The sequence below is a fragment of the Haliaeetus albicilla genome, chromosome 10, assembly GCF_947461875.1.
Source record: "Haliaeetus albicilla chromosome 10, bHalAlb1.1, whole genome shotgun sequence".
Taxonomy (NCBI): domain Eukaryota; kingdom Metazoa; phylum Chordata; class Aves; order Accipitriformes; family Accipitridae; genus Haliaeetus; species Haliaeetus albicilla.
In genome coordinates, this window is record NC_091492.1 from 95633 (window position 1) to 122895 (window position 27263).

General features: G+C 43.4%; 2 protein-coding genes across 2 annotated transcripts in view; both read right to left on the minus strand.

Annotated features, from left to right (window-relative positions):
- Window positions 1-16671, minus strand: part of PHLPP2 (PH domain and leucine rich repeat protein phosphatase 2) — a 38971-nt gene extending 22300 nt beyond the window's left edge. Inside the window, exons 1-6 of the mRNA XM_069793156.1 lie at window positions 16501-16671; window positions 15741-15985; window positions 8090-8223; window positions 3700-3890; window positions 3132-3257; window positions 1785-1939 (exon numbers count right to left, since the gene is read on the minus strand). Coding sequence (XP_069649257.1) covers window positions 1785-1939; window positions 3132-3257; window positions 3700-3890; window positions 8090-8223; window positions 15741-15985; window positions 16501-16635 — 986 coding nt within the window. The 5' untranslated portion in view covers window positions 16636-16671. The remainder of the gene's footprint in view (window positions 1-1784; window positions 1940-3131; window positions 3258-3699; window positions 3891-8089; window positions 8224-15740; window positions 15986-16500) is intronic.
- Window positions 16672-21325: 4654 nt separating this feature from the next.
- The window catches only part of AP1G1 (adaptor related protein complex 1 subunit gamma 1), a 50854-nt gene continuing 44916 nt past the window's right edge, over window positions 21326-27263 (minus strand). Inside the window, exons 19-23 of the mRNA XM_069793160.1 lie at window positions 27035-27161; window positions 26515-26610; window positions 26118-26278; window positions 24985-25083; window positions 21326-22582 (exon numbers count right to left, since the gene is read on the minus strand). Coding sequence (XP_069649261.1) covers window positions 22481-22582; window positions 24985-25083; window positions 26118-26278; window positions 26515-26610; window positions 27035-27161 — 585 coding nt within the window. The 3' untranslated portion in view covers window positions 21326-22480. The remainder of the gene's footprint in view (window positions 22583-24984; window positions 25084-26117; window positions 26279-26514; window positions 26611-27034; window positions 27162-27263) is intronic.

Sequence of the window (27263 nt, forward strand, 5' to 3'; positions counted from 1 at the left end):
TGCATTTTTATACACATGCGTGCGCACACACATACTTGTCAACGAAGGTCAGCCCTGATAATGTTTTCCAGAAAAGAGAGATACTTGAAAGGCAGTACGTTAGATGAAAAATAAGCTAGGAGATGTGACAAAACAGGTGGGGTTATTTAATTTCCTTCACTTAACGTTTCCCATTTAGTTAATTATTTTTGTTCCATTATTATAGTTATAGCTAATTAGACTCCTAGAGCTTCAAAGATTTCCTCAGAGAAAGAGATCTGATCATTGCAAAAAATCCTGCTGTTTGGAATTGTCAATCTCTAGGCACTGATAACACCTACTGCAAATGAGCAAGTTTCTTCATTTGGGGTTGTGACCTGATAAACATCCTAAAAACCTCAGAAAGAAAATCTTTTCAAAAGGCAATGAGCAGCCTTATGTGGGCTACCTAATGCTACCCGTTTATTCAAGATTGTGTGAGATGAGGGCTTCTTTTATGGCTTTTGTTTGTTTGAGGATTTCAGCTTCATCAGACATAGTCACTGCCAGGAAAAGAGTCAAGCTTCTGACATGTCAGATCTCTTGTTGACTACATGCAAGGTCAAAAGAAATTTCAAGCCCCTTTGCTGATCCTGTGAACCAAGGATACCGCATTTTAGAAAATAAAGTCCTGATATGGTTTTCAACACCATACAGTGTATTTGAAGAGAGAAGTAGAAACCGAAATCTTGAATTATTTTAAGCAGCTTCTCCAGTAACAGAGTCTGTTACAATTCAGCAGTTAGAAAATATTTAAACAAGTCTGGAATTAAAACAAAACCAGACTAGACTCTGGCTCTCAATGAAACTGCAAAGAATTCCCACAGGTGAGCAATTTTTTTACCCTGTATACCCTCATGGATACCTAGCTATCTCATTACTTTACAGGAAGAAAAATGAAATAACCTGGTAACAGGCCCCTAGAGATAAACAAAACAAAAATACAACAAAAAAAACCCAAAACAAAACAAAAACCTGCAGTTTTGCAAAGTTTCTCTGAATATATTTTTCTTAAGGCACAATGTGTTCCAAACACTGAGCCATTTGACAATATTACTATAGGTTTCCTAACAGCTTTCAAAATTCATAGAGTGACTCCTTGAATTGTTTTTAGCATGACTAGCGTAGATATCAATAGACTAATCTTCCTCTAGATTTTTATGATTTTCAGGAATTAATTTAAAAATATTTTTGTAAGACTCCCTCACTTACCGAAGATGACCACATCATGCTTCCATACCATCACACAACTGCTACTCCCTTAAAAGCAGATCATTACAAGTTCCCAAAGCAAAGCTGGAGTCTGACAGGCCCTCTGCCAATTCCAAATGCACATTAAGAACTTACCAAAACAGGCTTTTTCAGATCTGCACTTCTTCCTACAAACACTTACCCACAACAGCAGCATTATGCTTTCCCTCACCTTTTATTTTATACTCCAAAATGTTCTGTTTAGCAAGCAGCCTTATATTACTATTGCATCTTGTCCATACAAATGGCATATCACTCCATCAGGCTCATCTCAGATCTAACTTAGCACAAAGAATCTGTGGAGGGGAGCTCATGAAGACTGTAAACTGTTGGAAGCTTATGCCTGCCTGCGCTGTTCAGTTCTGCTTCCTAGCCCCCCTCATTTGTTAGAGCTTCCTGAATATCAATCTTTTTACCATCCCCACAAGAATGGGCAATAGACTCCCCCTCCTCTTCATCCCTGGATCCACATGTCAAGAACTCCAGATATAGAAGAAAAATAATTCTTTGCAGACCTGCAAAGAGAGTCAAGACTCCCTGCTCCACTTGATCTCATAAAATTGTGTCGTAGGTTGAGGTAGATGATGTCTTGACTGTAGAAGAGGTGTTCAGGTACTTCCTCAAGGCTGTAGCATGAAAGATCAACCATGCCAAGTCGCATAGACACAACCTGAAAAGAAGTAGGAAGAGCTGCAGTTGTGCAACAATTTTTCTCTGGAGGTCTAATGTTCTTTCAGAACATGAAAGAACCCCCCTTGAACCCAACAGGTAGAGTCCACGCAGGAAACAAGTCCACAGACTATGAGTTTACCCCATTTGCTACTATTGTTTCTTCAAGCCCCCTGACAAGGATGCATAACTGGATACCAACTAGGACACACAGAAAGCCCTGCTCTGTATGTGCAACAGGCACTGCCTAAAAGCTAGACCATAAGAGAGCCAGCCTAATGGAGAAAACCATATCTTTGGCCGAGGAAACTTTGCTGAGAAAGCATAATCTCCAAGTGCCTTCCAAACAAAGATGCAAGCAGCAATAGGAAGCAGTTGACTTTCCAGTTCAGTCCTTTAAGGTTTACAGAACCTCTGCCTGGCCTAGCTACTCCCTCCACCTTCCTTTTGTTAGCTTGTTCAGGGTATAGTATTGGAAACATAACCTGTTATGATGAAAAGGCTTCATAACTTATGATTTTGCAACATTTCATAAAGTCTTTGCAAGTACCAGATCTCCTTTCATTAAGTATGCTTTGTTTTGAGGTCTTTGGTGCTTCATTCCAGATTTTATGACCTGCTTTATCATGAACTCATTTTGTATTTCGTAATATTTTTTATATATGTATATTTGAGGTCAAAGTGTGGCTCAGCACTAAGCTATCACCATCTAATTGTACTTTAACGTGTAATAAAGATGTAGCTCTGAACAAACTACACCTCCTTTGCTGACCTATGATCTCTGTGCTAACTCAAACCTATCAGGGTAGCCCCATGCCAGTCCATGCCACAGTTTAGGCAGACTCAACTATGGCAACAGGTGCAATTTATAGGTTTCCAGGGCTGTAAAGTCAGCCAGTCCCTGGTGTTTGGTCTAATGACCTGTGATTAGCTACACTCAATAGGTGCAGCAGGGGCAAAAAAAAAATGCAGAACTACTATCAAACATTGTTGCACAGGCAGAGAGAGAAGAACAGGCTAGAAGAAAATCTCTATAGTCCTGAGCACGTAAGAAATGAAGACAGCTGGAAAGCATCCTGGGTGTTTTCTCCAGCATTCTAGCTTCATCTCTGCCTGCATAACAAGCCTGCATCAGAAAACCCTTAACAAGCCCATACCCACCACCTGAACTACTGCAGTCTCCAGGGCCTCACCGTGGATGCCTGTCGGTGCCACCGCTGGCACTCTGCCAGCGTTTCAAAGGAAACATGGTATGTCTGAGCTTGTGCTCCAGCAGATGTGAAAGCAAGCGTGTACTGCCTACGTTTCATCTCTTCCACCTGCAAAGAGAGAATTGAAAACAAAACAGTCTGCCTAAACTGCAGCAATTACAATGGATCTGAAGTCTAGGGTGAGGTATTACTGACTACCAGCAACATGACATTTTGCTGAAAACACAGTTGTAAAGTTATTGAAGAGAAACACAGAAGTAAATCCTTCTTAACATCTTTCTGCTGAAGTAGATTGAAGAAGTAATAATTTCCAGAATGCCCATTCACAACATTGGCTACTAACATGAAAGCAGAACTAGCGTCTCTTTGTTTGTTAGCCTTAAGACTACCACCTAAGCAAAGCATGTAGAAAGGGGGTGTACAACTCTCTGCACATGTTAATGCAGTAATTTGTTACAAAAGCCTAGATTAAGCTCTTGTGGATAATACCCATCATTATAATCCCTTCTTCCTTTCTAAGCCACAGGAAGCTAACCAAAAAAAGTCTTACCTTCCCTCCAACAAGAGGCAAGATGTGCATCTTCCCCGTGTGGCTATCTTTCACAGAGGACACAATGAGGCACGTACCACAGAGAATTACCAAGCGCTCTGCCCACTTGTGCAACTGGGTCTTTCCTTTGCGTACGTTATAGACTCCAGAAAGCAGGATGCGATCTAACTGTTCCACTTGACATGGCTTTTCTGAAGAAAAAGGGGATATTAGCATTTACTTTCCATTTGTTCTTCATTCTCAGCTGTGAGTACAAATAGCAACACAGCTGTAACATGCAAAATCAGTTATTGTAAAGAATGAGGAAAGACAAGTTGCACTTTAAAAAAATTCTCACGCTGAGGACAAGCAACTTCCACAGTCAATGCACTAATGTCTGATAAGCAACCATTGTATGCCTTCCAGTACAAGGTTATAACAATTGTCATGTAGTGTGTTTTTAATCCACAGGTAATTACAGACCTTAGCAAACTTACACACTTGCCAAACATCCTTCATTCAGATGCCGGAGAGGAGCAATTTCAAACTCTTGTCGAGTCAACTAAAGTCACAGAAACCATCAAATAAGTGGCTTCAACTGGGCTTTAAAGAAAGGCCTGGAAAATCAGCTACAGAAGAAAGTTATTTCCCTGAAGATGATTCAAATGAAAGGACTCCAGCACTGACTGTTATAGCTGTGCTGTGTGCACTGCTAGCTATGACTCTAACCAGCAAAGTAGAATTCTACTTCAGCCTTCTAATCCACACACACTTACTTTTAGGTCATCCTACCTCCTTGCCTGTTTTACTACTTTTTTTTTTTCATGATACTGACAAATCTCCCAGATGCTTTTCAAGATTCTGTCCACTGTTTATACTGTCTTACTGCCTAGGAAAATGTTCCAAATAGTCACTTAAAACTTTAAAGAACACGAATGAGCCTGACCTGATGGACCTATGAGTTTCAAGTGTTAAGAATCTCCTCTTATTAAATTTATATTTCATTTTATCTTAAATAATCCCTAAGACAGATCCTGGCAACAGGTCCTTTGTCTTACTTAGGAAAGGTTCCTTTTTTTTTTTTTTGAAGTTGCTATTGACATGCTGCTTATATCTTGAACTGTCCTGCAGGTGTCCTGATATCCATAAGCAGCATCAACCTGCAAGTATTTATATACCCCCAGCCCCAAAGTCAGACAGAGGAACTGAGTAGCCAACATATATGCCAGACAATGACAAAAACTCTAATTAGATCCACTGGAAAAATATTCTTACTATTGGTTATGCATGCCCCACTTCCAGACACAAACCATACTTCAAACTTTTATTAGGAGCAAAAAGTTAACCACCGACTAAAGCTGTTATACTGTTTCTCAGAAAGCAGGATCTTCAGCTTGTCAAATTTAAAGCATTGGCTTGATGTCTCTACCAGGCTGAATTTAGCTGAAATATTTAGCTGAACAGTAGCTTTGTTTCAGGAACATAAAGTTTGGCGTAAAATGTCCTTTAATGGTGAGAAACTCTAATCACCCAGAGAAAAAACTGCTTGGATTTCACCAAGCTGAAAGACCAGCCCCAGACTTGTAAGAAAACAGTATTATGGCACCAAAAGCGGTATCCTACTGACTGCCGCAGCAGCATTGTTCCAAGTACCAGATATTACTAAGAAGCTACTCTAATCCTCCAGTTTCCCCATCTGCTCCGAAACATCCATGACATCTATGTCCTAGTGCTAAGGAAACATCCAGGGGCAACGTTCAAGGACTTCTACTCTGAATCCCAGCTCTTTCATAACTCCTCAAGCTATGTGTACGAATGGTCTTAACCTCTAGGGGTATGCAAGTTCCTGTCACTCTTTGCAGCTCCTGAGCTTGGCCTTGAACGTCGCTGTAATCATGCTTAACTCCATGCTCCAATTAGTCAGCACAGGCTTTCCCATGGAGAACAAGGATACAGGTCATCAATAGAAAGAGCTAGCACTTCTAACACCACCTTAGAAGCTACACAAGTCCAGCTATAGCAATAGAAGGAATCAAGACAGTTCCCCACCAGAGAAAGCGTGTGACCCTCTACAATTCACACCTGTCACACCTGACACAGATGAACTGTTTGATGGCCCTGGAGAGCTTGTTCTATTTGATCCATTGTTGAAGCATGTAAAGACTCCATAACATTTGGTCTCTGAACTTGCCCCATCCAACCTGGGTCACTGGCCTCCATTCTCCAACCAAATTCCATTGAGAGGAAGCCCTCCCCCCATTCTCCCGGCCAATCTAACTCATCCTCTCCCCTCATAAAACTCTTGGGCTCCTACAAGTACCTCAACAGACAGACTTGAGGAAGCATGCTTCCCTCTCGCTGCTGTTTAATGCGAGATTTCTATTAATCCACTTGTAGTCCTATCACCCCAACTGGGCGTACGTACTCACCATGCACCAGGGAAGGGAAAAAACTCAATGTATCAGATGAGAAAGGCAGACAGAAATGTAGGAAGAGAACACAGAAATCCAAGAGACATCCCCAAGGAGTGAAAGAAACATGAAGGCTGCTCTCAGCACTCCAGCAGGTCCAGAGGAGGGACACAGAAACGGTCAGGTGGCTGGAACACCTCTCCTATTAGGACAGGCTGAGCGAGCTGGGATTGTCCAGCCTGGAGAAGGCTCCGGGAAGAACTTCTTAAAGCCTTTCAACATATAAAGGGGGCTTATAAGAAAGGCACAGAGAGACTTTTTACCAAGGCCTGTAGTGACAGGACAAGGGGCAACGGTTTTAAACTGAAAGAGGGCAGATTTAGATCGGACCTAAGGAAGAAATGTTTTATAATGAGGGTGGTGAGACACTGGAACAGGTTGCTCGGAGAAGCTGTGGGTGCCCCATCCCTGGAAGTGTTCAAGGTCAGGCTGGATGGGGCTTTGACCAACCTGGTCTAATGAAAGATGGCCCTGCCCAAGGCAGGGGGGTTCGACTAGCTGATCCTTAAAGGTCCCTTCCAACCCAAACCCTTCTGTGACTCTACGATTCTAAGTAATGTTTCTCTGGCTAAAATGCGTTACTTCATCCCTTATGTACTCAGCTGCAGGCTTTGCAAAATTATCACGTAATCTTTCATAGCATTCCCTCTAATTCCTCCCCTACCTTTAAGAACCACTTAGTCAGCATTTGCTTTTACTTTCTTAAAACAGGTCTCCTGAACACTCTTCAATCCTTGTACTTCTTCCTTCATAGCCTCTTTCTAAGCAGGACTACCCTCCCATGCTAACTGAAACTACTCAATTCCATTTTTCTACCTACTTGCTTCCATGAAGTTGAGTCACTGTTCCTGAATCTTCAGCAGTTCCTGCTTGACATACCCAAACTGAATTGCTCATTTTTTCCTCAAAAGTTCTCTACAGCCCTATGCTTGATGCCTCTCCTCCTTCCAACTGAAGTAACTTCTGACTCCCTACTCCTTGCCCTATAAATCCAGACTGTACGCGTGTCATACTTCTTTCCATCTCCATTATACTTCTATACTGTTTAGTCTGTTACACACACAGCTCCCAGACAGAAGGGGTTTGTCTCAGGTAAAGGGGTAGAGAAGCTGATTTCTTATGATTTCATTTTTTGACACTGAATAAACAGATGACGGCTAGCAGCTTAGTCAGGCTACCCAGCTCCAATATGCATGAACAATTTTCCATTAAAAGCACTTTGATTTTTTTTCTGAAATGCAAAAAATACACAGGTGAAGTATTTAAAAGTAATGGAATAATTTCATTATCAGCTTTCCTCCCCCTTATTTCTTTTATATTTCCTCTTCACTGCAGTGAATTTGTTTTCTGACTGCTAGCACCATACGCCAACAGGCCTACGACTATCATTCTGTTGCTCCTTACACACATGGTATCCTGCCCAAATGGATTCAATAGGCCACTCAGAAGTCTCCTTTCTGCAATGAAAGGCACTAGGTTCTAATGGCAGCCTGCATTATTATTAACCAGCTGGCACCTTCACTCTCTATTTACAGGCTGTGGAGGTATTTGACCAGGACCTTCCTTGCCCTTATCCATACACCTTTTGGAAACACAATCTTCAGGCACATCTAGACTGAACTGCAATATGTTTCTGATCCCATTAGGAGCAGTAAGGCATTTGTTGTAACATTGGAAACTAAAGACAACAGAGCAATCTTGTGTCTTCCTGTGGAGCTGTCTTTTCTCAAGCCATAGATAGGATGAAGAAAACTACAGAATTGTGTTTTTTTCTATTAATCTTGAAAACTTGTTATTTTATGAAATGCTTACTGGTACTTTGGGTGTCTGATGTAGCCACCTATAAACCCAACAGGTCAATGACTTGGGCTTCAGCTGAGTTCTGCCTCATAGTTAAAGCTACAGGAACAGCAACAGTGTGCACACACACAATTTCTTACCACTGTAAAAGCGAATCATACAGCTGAGATCAGAGTTTGCTGCCTCTTCCTGCATTCTGACAGGATCATCAAAACCCAACCCAGCCAAGTAGTCATACACAATCTGAAGGGGTTTTTCTGTGGGCTCCAGCCTCCTGTCAAAACATACAAGAAAGTAGTTTGAGAATGCACAAAAGATTAAACAAGGCTCATTGCAGCTGAAGTGTAAAGAATACTGACATACTGGTTGTTCTGCTCCTCTGAAAAGGTCTGGCAAGCATGCATCCTTGGGGTCTGTGCTTCCTGCTTGTCAGGTAGCACTTAAGAATGTTAGCACTTGAAAAATTACATTGCAGAAGGAAAACATAGAGGAAAAGCAATAGGCATAACCCATATGATCCATGGTGATCATTTCCATTGCATGATTTAAGGAGCACCAGGAGGAAACAATGACAAGAAACAAAACCAGAAATACTGCACAAAAGTAGATGCCAAATAATTAAAACCCCCTATGTATAATGACTGAAAGATTTAAAAGAACTCTACTTAAATTTCTCTTCCAAATGCAGCTGTGAGCAAAGCATATGAGAATCCTCCTGAAGAATGACTTCTAAAAAGAAAGAAAAAAGAAATTTCCCATTCTCTTTAGCTCTCGTCAGTGCAAGATTCTCATGCTCTGGCAAATTAACCCAAATGGTACGTTTAAAGAAAAGACGTTTTTAGAACTACAACAGATCATAGGAAGGATTCAGTGGCTAACTTGAACAATGGCAATAAGAGAAAGTTCTCCTGAAACATCAGGTTTAGTATATTCAGAACAGAAAAGATGTTTTCTGATCCTCTCACCTCACTTCTTCCAGAGAGGCTGAATTGTTATTTTCTGCAATAAAAGTAACAAAGTTTCTAGCTAAAGTAGAAGTTTTACTTTGGGGGGAAAAAAAAAATCTTAGTGTAAAAGATTAAGCACTGAAAATGTAAGATGGGAGTTAAAATAAATTGCTCCAGTAGTCCATTCATTATCCACCATTAAAAATCCTCATGCTTAATCTAAAAGTGCCTAGCTTCAGATTATGGTCACTGGACCTCGATTTGTCACCTATTCTTTAAACAGGTGTTTATAAATCATGAGACTGACCATTTCAAACGTCCTTTTCAAGATGAGGCTCAATGGGCTAAATACCAATGTCTGTCAACGGTGATAATTTTTGGTTGATTTTTAGGAGTTATCCTAATTTCATGAAGCTTCCAATGTGACCAAAAGCAATGTCAGAGATAACAATTTGATGTGTACTGTAAGTATACTCCAAAACTCATACATGAGAATAATATTAATGCATCAATTTAAAGTTCAAGATGTAATCAGGCGACTGTCAGCAATGCATGCTGTTGCTGCTGCTGCTACTGTTTTGTTGTAGTTTTTTGTGGTGGTGCTTTTTTTAAACAGAAACATTTGGAAAAACTGCCTTTTCTTTCTGCCCCTTCTTTAAACCAGTAAAGAAAAGGAAATAAAGAGCTAGCCAGTGTAGTTCAATGCAAATTCAGATAAATTTCAGCAGAAAGCACAATCCTTCCCCTTCCTGCCCTCCCCAGGCCTAACTATTCTCTTCTGGTATCCAAATCAGATGCTATGACCCACATGTATGACAAAGACACAGTTTCTGCCATGTTCACAATTGTTTGTAATGCCTTTTTTGAAGAAAACATTTTGCAAAAGCCAAATCCACCTAAACTTTCCAAACCAAATTGAACTAATGCTCAGATTCCACAGTTTAAGGTACATAATGCCAAGTTACTAAGCTCAGATGATTACTGTTGTTCAACCTGCCAACAATTTAGCACAGATATTTCTATCCCATTACATTGACTAGAAAGTGAGTTTAATCTCCATGGCAAGTATGGCATTAAATCATACAAACCAGTAATGCAAGTATCTATGACTTTAAATACATACTTTTTCTGAAGTCAGCCCATCTGTTAGCATTAGTAAAATGGAAATCAGATTTCTGAATTTTTTTTTTTTTTAAATCTTTTTTATCCCCAACTCAATGAAGTTGGAACAAGGCTCTGGAGTGATCATCTAGTCTAACCCTCTGCTCAAGCAGAGCCACCTACAGCCAGCTGTCCAGGACCTCATCCAGTTGGGTTTTCAGTATCTTGAAGGATGGCGACTCCACAGCCTCCCCAGGTGGCCTCTGCCAGTGCTCCGTCACCCTCACAGTGAAAAAGTGTTTCCTGATGTTCAGAGGGAACCTCCCGTGTTTCAGTTTGTGCCCATTGCCTCTGGTCTGGTCACTGGGCACCACTGAAAAAATTCTGGCTCCATCATCTTCATCTTTTTTCTATCAGGTATTTATACACATTGATAAGATTTCCCTGAGCCTTCTCCAGGCTGAACAGTCCCAGCTCTCTCAGCTGAAAGATGCTCCAGTCCCTTAATCATCTTAGCGGTTCTTTGCTGTACACGTTCCAGTGAGTCCTTGTCTCTCTTGTACTCCCAGAACTGGACACAGCAATCCAAGTGTGGCCCCACCAATGCCAGTAGAGGGGAAGCATCACCTCCCTGAACCTGCTGGCAACACTCCTCCTAATGCCCAGGTTACTGCTGGCCTTCTTTATCGCAAGGGCACATTGCTGGCTCACCGTCAGCTTGCTGCTCACTGGGATGCCCAGGTCCTTCTCCACAAAGCTGATTTCCAGCTAGTCAGGCCCCAGTGTGTACTAATGCCTGGGGTTGTTCCCCCCCACATGCAAGACTTGGCTTTTCACTTTGTTGAACTTCATGAAGTTCACGTGTGTCTGTCCAGGTTTAGTTGTTTAGCTCTAATTGCATCAAATTTTAATCTCAAGACCACGTGGAAGTTACCTGGTACCATTTGATGTGTCTTAGAAGCAGAATCCAAGTCTGACTTAGTATTACAAAAAGCATGACTTGCCTCTGTGACTGGGATGACTTCACTCTTGATGACGCCATCTACTTTATATCTTCAATGAGATGAGAAGTCTTCTGAAATAATTTGGAGAGCCTATAAGCAAGGACCAGATCCCATGCTTTCCAAAATAAAATGGAAAATAGCTTCCAAAAAAACCACAACCCCAAAAAGGAAAACAGCAGTCAAGAATGGAAATTCAAACAGTGCTGATCACCTGTAGCACCACCAATCACTCTGACACGGCTCATCTTCTTGGAACTCCTGGAAAAAGATCCTAGTCCAGCTAAGATAGAGCTCTTTGTACAATCAGCATGAAAAGCTGATTTATGAAACACTTTTTCTTTCCCTGCTTTGCGAGATGGACACAGGACAAGAGATTGGTTTGAAAGAGTGCAATGCCATCAATGCTTCTCTTGTTGCAGAGATTTCTTCAGTTCAAGTGCAGGCTCTCAGTCTTTTTTAGGACCTTCTGTCAAGATCTAGAAGCTTAGAGCCAAGCACTTCTACAAATATATAACTGAGGTTCATGTTATCGCTTAATTTTTTTGCTACAGAAACAGAGATCAGTAAACATGACACCAAACTTTCACAAGAGCTTTCTGAGGTAACCTTGGAAATTACAAACCTGGGTATCTGTCTCCTATAACAAGCTACTAGAAACGAATAAATAATAGATTGTACCCAACAATGCTAATTTCCAATACAGTAAACCCCGATGTATTCTATACCCTTCAGCACAGAATCCAAGAAGAAGATGAGAGATTTGACTGGATCTCCAAATGCCTTGCCCAAGTTTCCCTTGACTACTTCTAGATTACAATTCTTCTGCTATTAAAAAGCCTTATGCTTGCCAGAAAACAGCTTTTCCAGCATGTGAGCCATGGCTCAGGAACCATAAATGCTTGAGTGTCACTCACGAAAAGAACATTTCGAGTAGTCTGCATCTAGATTTCCTAGGGGGAAAAAACCCAACAAACCAGCACTCAAACATTACAATTTGGTTGCTGAACGGACTGAGGCTTTTGCGAGTACACACCGAACAATATGCTTGCACATCAGAATTCAAGAAGAACCTCAATATAGTAAAGGGATAAGCGCTTTTCATGGCACAAATTAAATTACAGTTCTACAGGTTGCTCAATGCTCTCTGAGATACAGTACTGTGGCTTACCCTCCTGAAAAAGCTGAATACTCATCCCACCATACTTGCCCCCTCTGGAGCCGAGATCTGATTTTTTCATTATTTTTATTCTTCTCATCTTTCACTTCAGCAAAAAGCCAAGGGTTTCAAATGCTAATTTGAAAAAACCCTTGATTTTCTTTTTTTTCTGCATAAATCAAACTGATATGCTTCTTGACGATATCAAACACAATGCCCTCAGTTTTGTTTCTTTTCTAAAAAGAGCCATGTACAAAATGAACACTGGCAGCAATATCTATTCAAGCCTAACCCCCTAACAAATGTACCTCTCTTGCCATAGTACCATTCCTATCTGAAAACCAATCAAAAGAGTAGTCTATACTATTGCACCATCTAGGTTTGCTTGCTACTGGCCGAAGACAAAAGCCTTCCCAAAAAGTTAAACCTCCTGAATTCTTCAAGTCGTCTGCACAACTCCACAAGTGGTTCAAAGTTCACCACCTAGCAAAAGAGTTTGAGTTTACAGAAAAATCTACACCTAAAAAGTTGCATGTATGCAGGATGCAACGACTGACTGCTCCGCAGATGAAGCATGGCTTGGTATTACACATTTCAAGCGTGAAGACCTTGTGGGAAGGGCAGTTGAATCCCAGCTCACAGCCAAGCTACTCTTCTGGCACCAGCCATAAGCTGGGTCCGTGACCTGGGAAACACCAGTGCAAAATCCAGGCATTTCGCTAGTGACACTCACAGGTTCAGCACAGGGCTTTGTAAATAAAGCAATGAACAAACCAGCTTGTTAGCTACGGACCATATTCAAACCAGGAAAGGGAGCAATTCATTGAATGCCTTTGGAGACATTCTGGAGACCTGAGTGAATGGATCACTGGTCCAAGTTCATGTCAAGAGCCACGCGGTTCACTAACAAAACCTAGGATAGGCCAGGAAAGGGAAAACCAAAACTAGTATCTGGAACAGCAGTTTCTATGTGGAATTTCTTTACTAACGTGATCAAGGCTGACAGGTTCCAGACGCAATAGTTAAAGCTTAAGGTAGAAAAATACGCTCTCCCTTTGAGAGAAAGCAATGTGGTGTGAAACCATCACATTAGAAATGTAAAAACTCATGTTGTACCCAGTGCAATACACACTGACTGCTAACACGCACAGAGAACACCCTGGCTGTCGCAGCAGCTGCTATTTGACACAAACAGCCTGTTATATCCATATCAGTATCACATATCAGGTACCAGACACTTCCACTAGTCAGAGAAGCAGCTCTGTGAAGCCAAGGTGCACAGCATAAGGAGACAGAAAAGCCATTAAAAAGTAGCAACAGTTCCACAACTCCTGCTGCAACTGTAGCTCTTCTTCATAAGCAACAAGTTTTCAAATCTTTGTAGTTTAAATTTTTGTTGTGAGGAGTGTCCAGACCAAAGAAGGTATCTGTGCTATTTTTGTTTAATCCTCCCCTCCACAGGAAGGTATAATTTCTGACTATGAAACAATACTAACATAAGGAAAAATTCTAGCTAGGAGAGGTCTAAAGATCCTTGAGGTGCACTGTGGAGAAGAAAAGAAAGTTCCGACAGAAACTGACTCCCCTGTGCACAGACTTGAAGGGAAATGCAGAATGATCACAAGGACACCACTGAATATTAAAAGTGAATACACAAAAAACGTTTCTGTTATTCTTCCATTTACTGTCCAGCTTCAGTCTTCCAAGTCAGTTGCCAAATCAATCTTTGCCATACTCAGCTTCTGAAAGAAAGTCACCTACTGATATTAAAAGGGTGAAGAATTCAGAAGTTGTTTGGGAGACAAACGTACCTATGGTAAAATGCAATCAGATGTTAACGGAGTAATTTGTATTTGTGAACACGTTATTAAAGTAATCAGCAAACTTTGTTCAAGGAAGGACTCAACAGGGCATGGGAATATCTTGAGCACTCTGTCACCTTCCTGTAGACACGCAAGCAGGTACCATTCAGGCCTTCTTCCTGTTACTAACACAGATGTTACTGAAGCAATATTGGTAACTCCCATTTCTCTACTGAAAACATCCCCAGCAGGAAGTAATTCAGGGATCTCTTCTGCAGCAAATACACTTTGAGAATTACAAGGAACAGACACACCATAATCAAGAACACTTCATGAAATTTAAGACAAAGCTTGACAAAGTGCTAGACACACCAAGAGGCAACAAGAGCGGGAAGTAAACATTTACAACTCAGTACTTGCTTCCAAAACAATGGTAGCAGGACCAATTTGCTAATCCGGTGCAAAGCGTGCCACAAATCAGTCTGGCACGGCTACCTAGCATGAGAAGAGAGACAGATATTGGAAAGAATTCAAACACAAAAGCTGTTTCAAAAGCTACAAATAGTCAAAACATTCCTCTCTGAACACATCTACAAGCTTCACCTAGCCTTTTTCATGATCTGCAGTAAAGGGTCTGCTGTTCTTTCTAAATGCTGGAAAATCTGTTCACTGTTAGAGTCCGAAACAAGCCAATTTCCTTATAAATTCTTCAAGCAACGAATGGAGATTTTCAGCAGCCTCAATGGCTATGTTCTAGTGTCCTTCTATCCTCATACAGTGTTTCTAACTCAACTGTCCCTGGTTCCGATAACCCAGGCTGGACAAGGCAAACAGGTCTAAGTAACTTTTTTCAACAGTCAATTTTAACCACATCGTATTCTCTGCATCTCTTGCTACTAAGCACTCCCTCCCCCTACCTGATCAAACACGTGCCATGTTTTTTTTAAATTTGGATACATGCAACTTCTGACTTCCATTTTACTATCAAACAAACAGCTACTAGTCCTGCTCAGTGTGTGTTGTCTCTGCTGCTTAGCCTTCAAGTAAGGAGACCACAGCAATATTTTCCCCTGAGAAACTTTATAACTGAATCTTAAAGTCCAGAAGATCAATGCAAAATCTAAATCCTAACAAACCTAATGTGAGCTTGTAAACCTAGAAGAGTCCATAATATACCCACAGCGTAAAGTTCATGCACATTAAACTCTGAGCTGTCTGTTTTCAGCCTAAATCAACTGCAGGCATAAAACATATAATCTGATACTTAGACCTTCTTTATATAACCCTTACTACACTATCTTTCTGTCTACCTTTAATTATTTACCTGGCAACTCTTCTTAGCAAAAAAATTACTAACACATAAATATTACATGACATAACTGTGAAAGTACCTTACGTGTTTCACTGACTCAGAATAACTGTTTACAGCCTCTTAAATAGCTTAAGTTTTCTGGACACTGAAATGTCCGTAACAATAGAACATAAAAAAGGAGTATATGAACAATAGCCTCCACCTACAAAAAAAGGACATATTTCTGGTTGGAACGGCAGCCAAACCCTCCCAGCTAAAACACCTATGGCTTCACTAAGAGATGCATAAAAGGCAACACCACCACTTTGTTTTTACGAACTGCATTACTCGAGGCCGTGTCTAACTGCTACCTGACGCCTCTGTCTGTTCTGTATCTGCCCTGCTAGCATACATTGGCACACGGTAAACAGAGCCCTGCAAAACTAAGGCAAATGTTTCTCAAACAGATTTATCCCTTCTCAGGTCTCACCTGACCAGGTCTCCGTGAAGTTGCAAAAAGAGGTTTTTCTTCCCTTCTCCATCACATATCTCAGAGGCTGGGGTGTCCACCGTACAGAGGACCAAGCGTAAGTCTGAAGAAGCAGTCGCCGCAGAATCTCGTCTGTGAACATACACGCAGCCTCGTCCCGCGTCCTCTTTCAGCCAGTCCCTCTCACGGGAACCAACCCGACTCCTGTTCAAGCAGCTCCTGCTCCCGTTGCGCTTCACGTTTCTCTGCAAGGCAGCCCACACCAGAGCGTCAGCAGCTGCCTCCGCGTCGGCGTCTAATTGCCCTCCTCTCTCGAAGGTCGCCGCTCACCGGTCCGACCCGGCGGCCCCTCTGCACAGGCCGCAGGCGCGCTGCTGGGCCCAGGGGGGCGGCCGGGTCCAGAGAGCCCCCCCGCCGCTCCGGGAGCCCCCCTCGAGACCGCTCGCAATCAGCCGGCGGGAGCCCCACGGGCACCGGCCGCGCCGGGCCGGGCCGGGCCGGGCCGCACAGACCGCCGGGCCGGGCCGGGCCGCACAGACCGCCCCGCTCGGACGCGGGCAGGGGAAGACCCCGGCCCCGCCCGGCCGTCCCGCCAAGGTCGAGGCGGGCAGCGCCCCAGGCGCGGCGCCGAGCACCCGAGGCGGCCCCGCTGCGGCGACTCGCCCCCCGCCCCGCCGAGCTGCCGGGGACGGCCGGTGGGCCGAGCGCTCCCCGAACGGCCCCCGCGCGGCGCAGGCCCCGGTCCCGGTCCCCTCCTCACCTTCAGCACCCGGATGCCGCCGCGGGGCCCGGCCCGGCCCCCCCGCGCGCCGCCCGGCGCCGCCGCCGCCGCCGCCTCGTCCTCCTCAGGCTCCGGCGCCTCCCTGGGCCCCGGCCCCGGCCCGGCCTCCCCCATCGCCGGCCGGACGGCGAGACCCCGGGCACCGGCGGCCCCGCCCCGCCTCCGCGCAGGCCCCGCCTCCGCGCAGGCCCCGCCCCGGAAACGCGCGGCCTTCCGCCGCCCGAGGGCCCGCCCCCGCCGCGAGGCCCCGGCCCGGCCCGCGGGGACGGCGGCCGGGGAGCGTTCCCCCGAGCGCGGCCTGGCCTCGGTCCTTGCCCCTCGGCTGGCGCCTGCACTGGGCCGGCCCTGAGCGCGACGCTGGACGCTTCCGGGCAGTCGGCAGCCTGTTCCCGTAACGGCGTTGGTGCAGGTCGTACCGCCGCTCCTGAAGCAGCGTCAGCTGCGAACTGCTTACCGAGGAGAGAGCTTACCCTTGTACGCTCACGCTGCCTAGCGCACGCTTTCCCCCGCTTCGTGTCCGTTACCGTCCGCCTCCCGGGGCCGAAGTTAACGCAGCAGAGCACCTGAACGTCCCCTTCCTCCCAGCGCCGAGTGGGTCCACCGTGTTAGCTCAGGCGGTCTTAACTTGCTAATGATTTTCATCGTCACTCTGCAGTTTACCAGAACTGGACTGATGCTTTCAGACAGCTAGTGTTCGTGCCTGAACGGGATCAAGCACATTAAACCAACAAAAAGCCTCCCCCCACTCCCCACCATCACCCATGGTTCCAAACTTGAGCACACTTTAGCCTGTCATCATCACATTTCTTTCTTTTTTTTGCTACACTAATTCCTGGTCTTACTTCAGAGTTAAGTCCAGACCTGCTTTCCAAATTCTCACCATTGGTATTATTGCTATGCCAAACACTTTCAATTCTATTACACGTTTCTTTTAAACATTTCCTGCCTTCTTCCTAGTCTATCCCAGCATTTTGCTCGGTAGCATTGTGGATCTGCTCCTGGGCACAGGTGATGTGCATAGCATTGCCCACACAGCACTCCCAGGGCTTCAGTCCCATGCACAGGAGGAACACCAAGGAACAGCATCCCAGGCGACAGTCCCGCGCTAGAACCGGGGCCTAAGATGACTGACCGTTCGCTGCCACACAAACTGGCAGTTTCTGATGCCATTTTTGAGTTCTCTGGTGCTGGAGCGCTCTCCTATTCAAAATCAACGAACTGACAGACAACCCATCTTACCAGCAAGGTTAGAAGTGGTCCCTGGCACTTTGTATTAACTCATGTCATTAAACCAAGGCAGGCACAGGAAACGCCACACACCTAGTTTTCTTAACACTTCCAGACTATACACACAAGCTGAGAAAACTTGAAAAATAAATCAAATTTTCATTGGGTTTTCTCTACAGAAAGGCATGATTACAATGCATTTCTAGGTACAGCTTTATAGTTCTGTAACTACTTTGCCTCCAGGGAATTTCCCTAAAGAAAGGACACATGCCAACACAGAGGAGACTGTACTTTGCAAAAAGAACTGCAATTATGTGTTAGAAAACACATGAAAAGTATAAAATGTTCCTGTGACTAGAAAATGCAAGGAAGAACCTTACAGCAGGCACATGTATTGGGTTACCAGACAATGAGATTACAACAATCCTTGTCCTGGATGCACATGGAGTATGAAAAGGAGCTTTTTAATCAGCAAGGGAATTGTAACAAACTCCAATGGCAGGCTGCAAACATCAGGGAAAAAAAATTCCTTGGGTTCAGATGTCATCACAGCTTTCTAGCACCTGGACAAGTATTGCTGCTAGAAATTGACACACTCTCTTTTAGGGTGATATTTCACATGAACTGTTTAAGCATTTAGCTCTCCAAAATTTCCTGGAAAGTTTTTCAAATTCCGCCCTTATTGATTATTTTACATCATCTAACCTTGTCATGGCCAAATGTTAAGAATGAAGACAACCTATCCCACTGTACTTGCAAAAAGCAACAAGGCACAGTTTTAAATCATTGAATATTGACTCATTTTTATTAGTCACTTCATAATTTGTTTCAACCAAAAGACAAGACACACAGCAGAAGTCTAATGCATCCCATGTAAATGTTCACATCCGTTATGCTCCTCACTCACCTAAGACTCAGCATTTATTTAAATTTTTCACATCTCAAAAATAGGTCTGCAGAAGTTAGAATGCCACCAGGCTCCCTGCTCAAATGGCATGTTTTTACTTTAAATTCGGTTGGGTCTGTTGGGGTTTTGGTTTGGGTTTGGTTTTTTTTTTTGTGGGGGAGGGGTTGTTTGGGTTTTTGTGGGTTGGTTTTGTGGGTTGGGTTTTTTTTATTATTTTTTTTTTTACTATACTGTCAAAGAGGTGGGATGGGGCTCTATGTAAAATGTAAATTACAACATCAGGAAAGAAAAAGGAATATACAGGAACAGAGTGAAAGTTTAGAGGGAAGCAGTCCAGTAGCTCCTTCCCTCACAGCCCCCAAGTAGAAAATTAACACATAGAAAGCGCATCAGCAGATCTAAAAAAAAGCCATCTTTGCTGCTCCATCTTGCAGCTAGTACCAGCCTTGGGGAAGGCACTAAGTCACCTTTCCTAGCTGTTTCAGCATCTTCTGAGTTATATATCCAAGGTACTGTATAGGTGGCAGCCCCCTCACTGCTATTGCTTCAAAAGGTTGTTCAAGGCCATATTTTGTCCCATCAAAACCTGGACAAAGTCAAATCTTATGACCTTCTCATGTCTCCTCCCCCTTCAAGCCAATTATGGCCACTATTCTTTCTGTCATTTTTTGACTCAAAATACATTCACTTGAAAAAACAGACATTCAATCTCTCCCAGCTCCAAAGTCTCCAATGCAGGTATTAGTAAGATTAGCCATGAAGTCTGTATCTTGCTCCCTTTATATTCCCCTTACACCGAAGCAAGGAAAATGTTGACCTGACCTGTAAGAATTGTTGCATTCAACTGGTGGAAGAAAGACTCAGAGTGCCTCGGATGTGGACATGCGAGTACTCTCCAGTGAGAAAATAAAGCAGCAGCACAGAGCTTAAGAGATGTACTCGGGTCAAGGAGCAAGCAATGGTTATCTAGTATTGCAGATACGGGAACTTGTGAAACCTGGCCTTCCTTCTGGCATAATGTTAGTACCCCATCCCTTAGCAGGGAAGGGAAAGAGCTCCAAGGACAACAGGAATGTTCAGCTGCTACAAAGGAGTACTTCATAGCCAAGGGATGGCTTCAAGCAAAATGCATTTCAGGTACATGCACTGCCTCCTTCAGCTTGACTCAAACGTATGACAAAGCACCTATTTCCCAAAACACAAACACTGTGCAAGGGTGGCTGATAGAGCCAAGAAACGAACATAGTAGGAATTTACCCTACGAGCTTACCAGAGACCAACAACAAAACCCAGCTGCCCTAGGGGACAGAAAACAAGTGCAGCAAGAGGGACAAGATAAGTTGTTCCCAACTATGCCATAACAAACCAGCCAGGTGAGAGACCATCTACTTCTTTTTCCCCATCTCCTGCACCAGTGTTCTTTCTCAGCAAAAACAAATGGAGATTGAGGCATGCCAGCTTTCAGTACAAGTGACCACATACAATTCTGTGAGGACAATGAGAGAGCTTATAGGGAGTTCAGGAACTAAGGCAAAGACTCTTCATTAGCTTCGTATCTGGGACACCCTCAGAGCTCACTGGAATCTAGATTTAATATGCTCAGCCTTCAACACTAAGGAGTTTGAACCAGTGGGGTAGTGAACAGTCACAATTGCAGTGAAAGGAACAAAGGTAAATGCTCAGCACCTACAAGTGGACTTCGATTCAGCCATTTTCTGCAAGACTGCCTGCTTCATGATGCTTCCAGCTGAAGCACAGTATCTATCTCACCACTGATCGCCAAAGCATGACCCTGCCACAACCAGAATTTTAAGAAAATCATACATCATTCTTCTAGATTTTATAACCCCATGCTGATGGCAGTTCCAGGAGAATAAAGGAGCTCTTTGGAATCCAAAGGTCCAGACCGGTTTAATCAGTAAGGCAGAAAAATGCCCTCCAAGACAAGCTAAACTTATCCCACTACACAGACCAGCACTTAAGTCAGTGACAGTCAGTCCTATGTTATATTACTTAATGCAGTTAAAACCAAAGCAGACTGAACAACCTTTAGTGGCCTCCTGCTCCCAATTCAAGGGCAGAATAGGTCTTCAATTTTCCCTAAGTGCATTGTGCACCACACTTGCAATGTTTTTTGGCAAGGACTGGAGCCTAGTGTTAGCACTTTTGCAGATGCAAATAGATGTGTCTAAGCTTGCCATCAGAGCACTGAGTGATCACTATCTGGAAAGCCCTAGAACAGAAATAAAGCAGATGTGCCACCCATTTCTTTTGAGAAAGCACTAGGTTGGAAGCTGGACTACCTTCGGTTTACCAGTACACTCATGGATGATGATCTAAGATATATCCTCCCCTCTTCCTCCCTGAAGAGGGCCGAACATCTGAATAGTTTTGTTACACTGTGCTTTATGTCCTGTAATTGCCTCCATGAGAATTCACAGAACTGTACTACCTCGACAACAGTTCATGCTAGGAAGCATAACTGAACACAGCTTTCTACAAGCTTAGAAGAGTACTGGACCTCACATCTTTGGATCCAAATACTCAGACTGGCTTCCATTCAAAAAAACAGTTAGTTACTTTCAGTCCTAACCTGAACTAGCACATTTCTCTGAAAGGGGAGTAAGGAGCAAACTACAAGGATCAATCAAGTAACAAAATGGGAAAAGGTCTCTTTAAACCGCATGGTCTTTATTTCAGTGCCAATATTACAGATACAACACAAATATCCCAGTCAGAAGTAACTCAAATGGAATCCAGGGGGTCTACAACAGGCTCTGGAAATTAAACTGGGGAGAAGGTCTGGAATAACTGGGAAGAGCAACTTTGCAGCATAGTCTCTGATGAGTCTCCCAGCAGGAACAGAGCCCTTGCTCAAAGACTGATCTACAAAATTGAGTATGTCTTTTCTACCCATAAACCACAACTAATGGGTTAAAAGGCTTTGAAACCATCTGTGGTAGAAAACCAGCTGCTCCTTGGATCTCTACATCTCTCATACATCACCACATTTTCTGGGGAAGCTACAGAAGACTGACTGTGAATCTGCATGGCTGTAGCTATTGATGGAAAGAAAGAAAATTCAAGTGTAAGGTCTTCATTTCCAAGTACAGCACCAAAGCAATTTTATCAGCTCTCACCCAGCACCTCTTTTCCTGCACTGTCTCAGGTTTGCAGATGAACTCCCAAGGCCTAACCTGCTCTTGGTACGTATCACATAACTAAGAGGTGGGTGTATACAATAATGCACTGAATAGGCCATAAGAAGCCTCCAGCCGCTTCAGACACAGGGGATACAAAAAGAAAGAGGCAGGGCAGCCTGACATCCCCCAAGTCCCAGATCTGAGCCCCAGATGAAAGTGCCTGAAGGAATACAGCTAGTAATGAATGACAACACTCCTTGCCCACCCCAGAGGAAAAAGACAGCAGAAAGAAGGGGCAGCTGTTCACTTGCTGCAGAGAGAAGAGTTTCCCTGCTAGAAATTCCAGACTTCTCTTCCAACCAGGCTGTGTTTCTTTGCAGGGGGGTAGGGAAGGGTGGGGGGGAGAGGAGGCGAGAAGGGAATGTTGCTTCTGGCTGTGAATGCATATGTGAGGGAGTGCACAGTAGCCTCCACAAGCCGCCAGCCTCATCAGCGGAGAGGAGATTAGTCTTAACAGATATGCTTCAAAGTCAGCAATCACTTCAGGAAAATTCCTCCTCATCAGCAGGTCTCATCTGTTCCCCATGCCCGTGGTGCAGTTTGGGGGATTGCCAAGGATCACAACCTTCTTCCCAGAGTTCTTTTGATTGGGTGGGGTGAGAATAAGAATGGTGCCAGAGCCTCACTGCCAAGACTGAGGGGGGAAGTTGTTGACTTCTGCTAGATCCTGCATTGCTGAGCCCTTGTGATTATATGTCAACTTGATCCGCATACGTAGTTGTTGCTACAAGAGACAAGGGAGAAAAAAAACCACAAAACAAATTCAGGTCTCCATTAAAGGTCAGTGAATCACCCCATGTCCCGCTCCCCTCCCTTACCCCGTGAATACAAAACACAGACCTTTCCTCACGACAAGAGCTTGCTGGCAGGATGTACAGGGTAAGCTATGACACTGCAATAAATGCTTAATCTGGTAAGACGTTCATTGCTCGCTGTAGTTCTCAGATCAGGTACAAGCTCTCAGAAAAGCTATAGCACAGCTTCTACCCATACCTCTCTCCGCACTGGCCCTACTCTCACAAGCGCTTAAGTCCTTAAATACAAAAATAACTGCCTTAAAATCCCAGTTAACAATGGAAGAAAGCAGGAGGCAGATCTGGACTCTGCTGGTTTGCACCTAGGCTCGCGGGGAGAGGTGTCATTCCCATACTAGCTGTTCACTTGAGGCAGCAGTCTGGAAAATTCAAGTATTGCATAGCTTAGTAGCACTGTGAAGGAAATAGCCTAAGAAAGACTGGAAACAGAGTTTCTAAGAACTTTTTCTCCTCCTGTGAGTAAATGATGGAATGCTCAGAAGTTGTTTTACACTCTTGTCATTTGGCTGTCATCCAGATAGTAGGTGGCCCTTAAAAACAGCTAGAGCACAGTGTGCTCCAGCCAGGTTCCCTATTCTCCTCGCTCTCAAAAAACTCATTTCCCAAAAACTCTAAAAGGAAAACCAAAAGTTGGCTATTTCTGGCTCTTTTCCCCATATCTAGAGGGAAATATACAAAAGGAATAGCAGAGGGAGGAAAGGAGGACAATGACTGCTCCAACCAGCCTCAGGATAAGGAAGCTATGCTTTATGACTAATAGATCAACATAATCAGTGTCAGTTTTTGTTATATTTGGTGTTGTTTTGGGAAACTGGCCATCAGTTTCAATCCAGCATAATGACAGCCCATGTCCAGGTGAACAGACTTTTTTTACAATACTGACAAGACAAACAGCTACCTCCTAAGTAGCAATGCTGTTCCAAGGTTGCCTCCCTCACAGTATTCCAGGTAACTACACTATGTCATGGACAGGGTTCTTGCAAAGCTGTACTTTGAGGCAGTAGCAATCTAAAGGACAGTAAGAGATGCACAAATGCCTGAGGTGGAAGAGTTAGAAAACAGTGGGCAAGAGAAGAGGGTAGCAAAACACTCTGTATTCTGAAGTGTTCATAGGAGTTCTGGTGTTCCAACAAGAACACATCCCACTATCTAGGTGTATTTCATCTTGTGGGTCCCATCTGAGGTGGATATATTGCAACTTCTGGCATCTTACAGGAAAACTCTTAAACTCTCCCAAGTTCAGAAAATAACTTTCAAAGTGATCTTTGAAAGGTGCTCTACAGCACTACAGAGAAGTTCATATCAGATGTATACAAGACCAAGAGAATTAGTCTTGTGCCTTAATATAGGCAGAGGGGAGCACACTACACAGAGATAAGGGGAGAGGCATGGAAACCACAAAAATTATGCACTAGAAGACAACCATTTCACTGAAATCTTGGGCTGCGATTTGAGAATTCTTCTAATTTGCACATCAGTCTAGCAGCAACACTTAACATCTAGAGCAGTATGTAAGTGTTAAGCTATGAAAAACTTAAGATGTTTTCAGTTCTTAAAGATGTTTAAGATCTTAAGGTGTCCCACAAAGGAAGAAATACATGATTTCAATTTTATTTTTCTTTCTGATGCCATCTAAATATTTGCAAAGCCTCTTAAGGAGGACATGTGGGCCACACCCCTCCCTCCCCTCAAGTCTGTTGCATCCCAGTCTTGAAGCCTGTCTCTGAAGGCTGTAAACCAAATAGAATTATGATTAAATCACACCTAAAGATTTTTTCCATCAATTGTTTAAAACTACACTCATCACATTAAAAACAAATTACACCACTTGAGAAAACAGACAATTTTGTGAAAATTATGGATCAAGCTAGTTTTTGTGTAACAAACATTTCAAGTAACGCTGCTGTAGAAAGCAAGAACGAATGTTGAATATATTTATATGGCAAGATGCTTGCCTTTCAGACATCACTTTTACAACACATACAAACACCAGGTTGAGCTGTGCTAGAAAGGCCATCTAAAAACTTGTTTAACAATCATTCCAATGCAAAAGACATTCATGAATTCAAGAAGATAGCAAAGCTGTGAATCTGTTTTAGCAGTATAACCAAATAGAAGGCCAAACCTGTGGCCAGGACCTCCTGTCCGTTTCATAACTTTTTCCTAACCCTAACCAAAATGACTGTCATTAAAAACACATCATTCACTACCTCACTCCCTATCTCTCATCAGAGATGCATCCCTAACTCACTGCCACTAAACGCAGAATTTCAAGACAGTATCTTTAATAACTGTTCTTGGAATCACTCACCTTTTGTGGATTCAGGACTTTAATGACCTGTGTGATGGTCCCCGAGTTAAATGCAGGGATGACACTGCTGCTGGGAGACAGAAGCTGCAGCTGGAATGTCTGAAGAAAGGGCAAAGAAAAAACAATTTGATGCTTAATCAAGTAAGAACATAAAAGTGTTTTGTTTGCACTGACAGAAAGCAAGGAAAATTAAGAGTTCAGTTCCTGGCCCCAAATAATCAGTTCTTCAATTCTCTATCTGTAAAGAACAAAACATTCACTATGATGAATTTAATGAATTAAATTCACTAGTCCACCTACTTTCTACACAAATAAGATCCAGGTAGTACAAATACTAGGGGGTGGGGGCTTACTGTAGCATACCAAGATCAGCAGTGATGCATTGTTTCAAGTATCACACACAGAAGAACAGTCAAGACTGCTCAGCACACCTGTAACTTCAGGAGTCCCATTCTTTCCCTAATTCCTTCCTACAGCAGGTATGAAACCTATCCGAATTAAAGTTAGAGCATTACTAATTCCTACAAGTGAAACTCCCAGAAGTGAATGTATTTTCCCCAAACTTGAACAACATTCCAATCAAACCCTGCTTAAATGGTCTGCTCTATTATAAACTACACAATATCTGTCTCCCATATTTTGTCTCCCCTTGCATTTAGCTGCAGCACAATTCACTGCTTAAAGGAGGACCACTACTCATCACCATGTGGGGACTCATTTAAACTTTTCTAGGCAGCTAATAGCTTCAAAAGACTTTTTTCATGTATTCATAGCTGTAAAGAGCATGGTGTATTTCTTAGAAACTAAGAATAAAGGGAAAGATTAGTGCCTTCACTTTTTTTTTTTGACCCAACATTTTTCTGTGTGTGGTTTAGCAACTTTCCTAGAAAGTGGTGATTTTAAAACAAGATTTTGTCCAAGCAGAAGTAGTCCAATCTGATAGGAGCTGGTGTTCTATTGCATTTATAACATTTACTTTCAGACTAGAAAGAGATAACCAAACTGAGCACTAAGAGAACAGCTCTTAGCCTTGATTACCATGCTGCAATTTTCTGTCTACATGAAGGCACTGATCAGGAAGTATTTGCAGCTGGCCCTCTACCTATTACTGTAGTTGACCTAAGTGGGTCTACCTTTGGTACTGCAGCTTGGAAAACAAAATCTGTCATATCCAGCTCTGTGCTGTTGGAGGCCTGTATCGTGATTACAGTGACGCTAGGGTTGGTGTTTGACCTCTCAAAGGTGAAGTCAATCTTCAGCCCATTCTTGTTGTATGCAGTAATTGAGGGGATTCCTGTAGAAAACAAAAAAGCAGCAGACCTACAGAATCTGGAGATCATTCTCAACATCACAGAACACATTTACTTTACCCCAGACACAAACTCTTCTGAAGATTAAACACATCCCCTCCTCCTGCTCCAGTGTCGGTGCCACACTTCACTTCCCAATCCCCCCTTTTTTTACTACCCCTTGTTTCCTCTTTAGTTGGGTGCTGTGGCACCTTAGGCTAAGGATTTACATGTCCCTAACCTGCAGCAATATCATTGAAGAGAGGCTGTGATGAAAGTCCATCAAGCAGGAACGGAGGCTGTGCTATCTGGGGTGCAGGGGCAGATATTGGAGAACCTACAAGAAACGTTGAAGGATTATTACTTAGCTGTCACAAAATGAAGAGTAATTACTCCTTCTCCAAAGATCAACTGCTGTATATCATCTGTGTTGTCATCCTCCACTTCTCTGCTTTCATTAACAAGCACTGGCTCCTCTCAAGCTAGAAGGCATTCAAATGGAATGAATTCCTCACATATTCCAACCCTTTCTGGAAAGGCTCACAGCATTCCCAGGCTGGAGTGTGAAAATGCTCATCTCACCAGCTAATCACACAGAGTCAACCTGTGACTTCATTCCCTGACTCCCACCTGTATGCCAACATGGATCTTGGTAAGAAAAAGCATGAAGACTAGGACTTGATAGAAAGTGAAGAACCAGCCATCCCTCATCCCTCCCCAGGACTGAGAATGTAGACTTGGAAGAGATGCAGCCTGCTCACCTGTTAGGTTGAGGTCTCCCAGGAGGTCAAGGAGCTCCCCACCAGCAGAGGCTGGCTTGCTTGTAGGTGCAGTGGGGATTACAGGTGTTATATCACTTCCCCCCAACAAGTCCAACAAATCATTTGCCTAATGAGAGAGTGGATGTAATAGTTACATATTCAGCTTCCTGCTACTTTCCCTTGCAAATGTAATGGATTCTACTCGCTCTCAGATTGGAGACCAACAGAG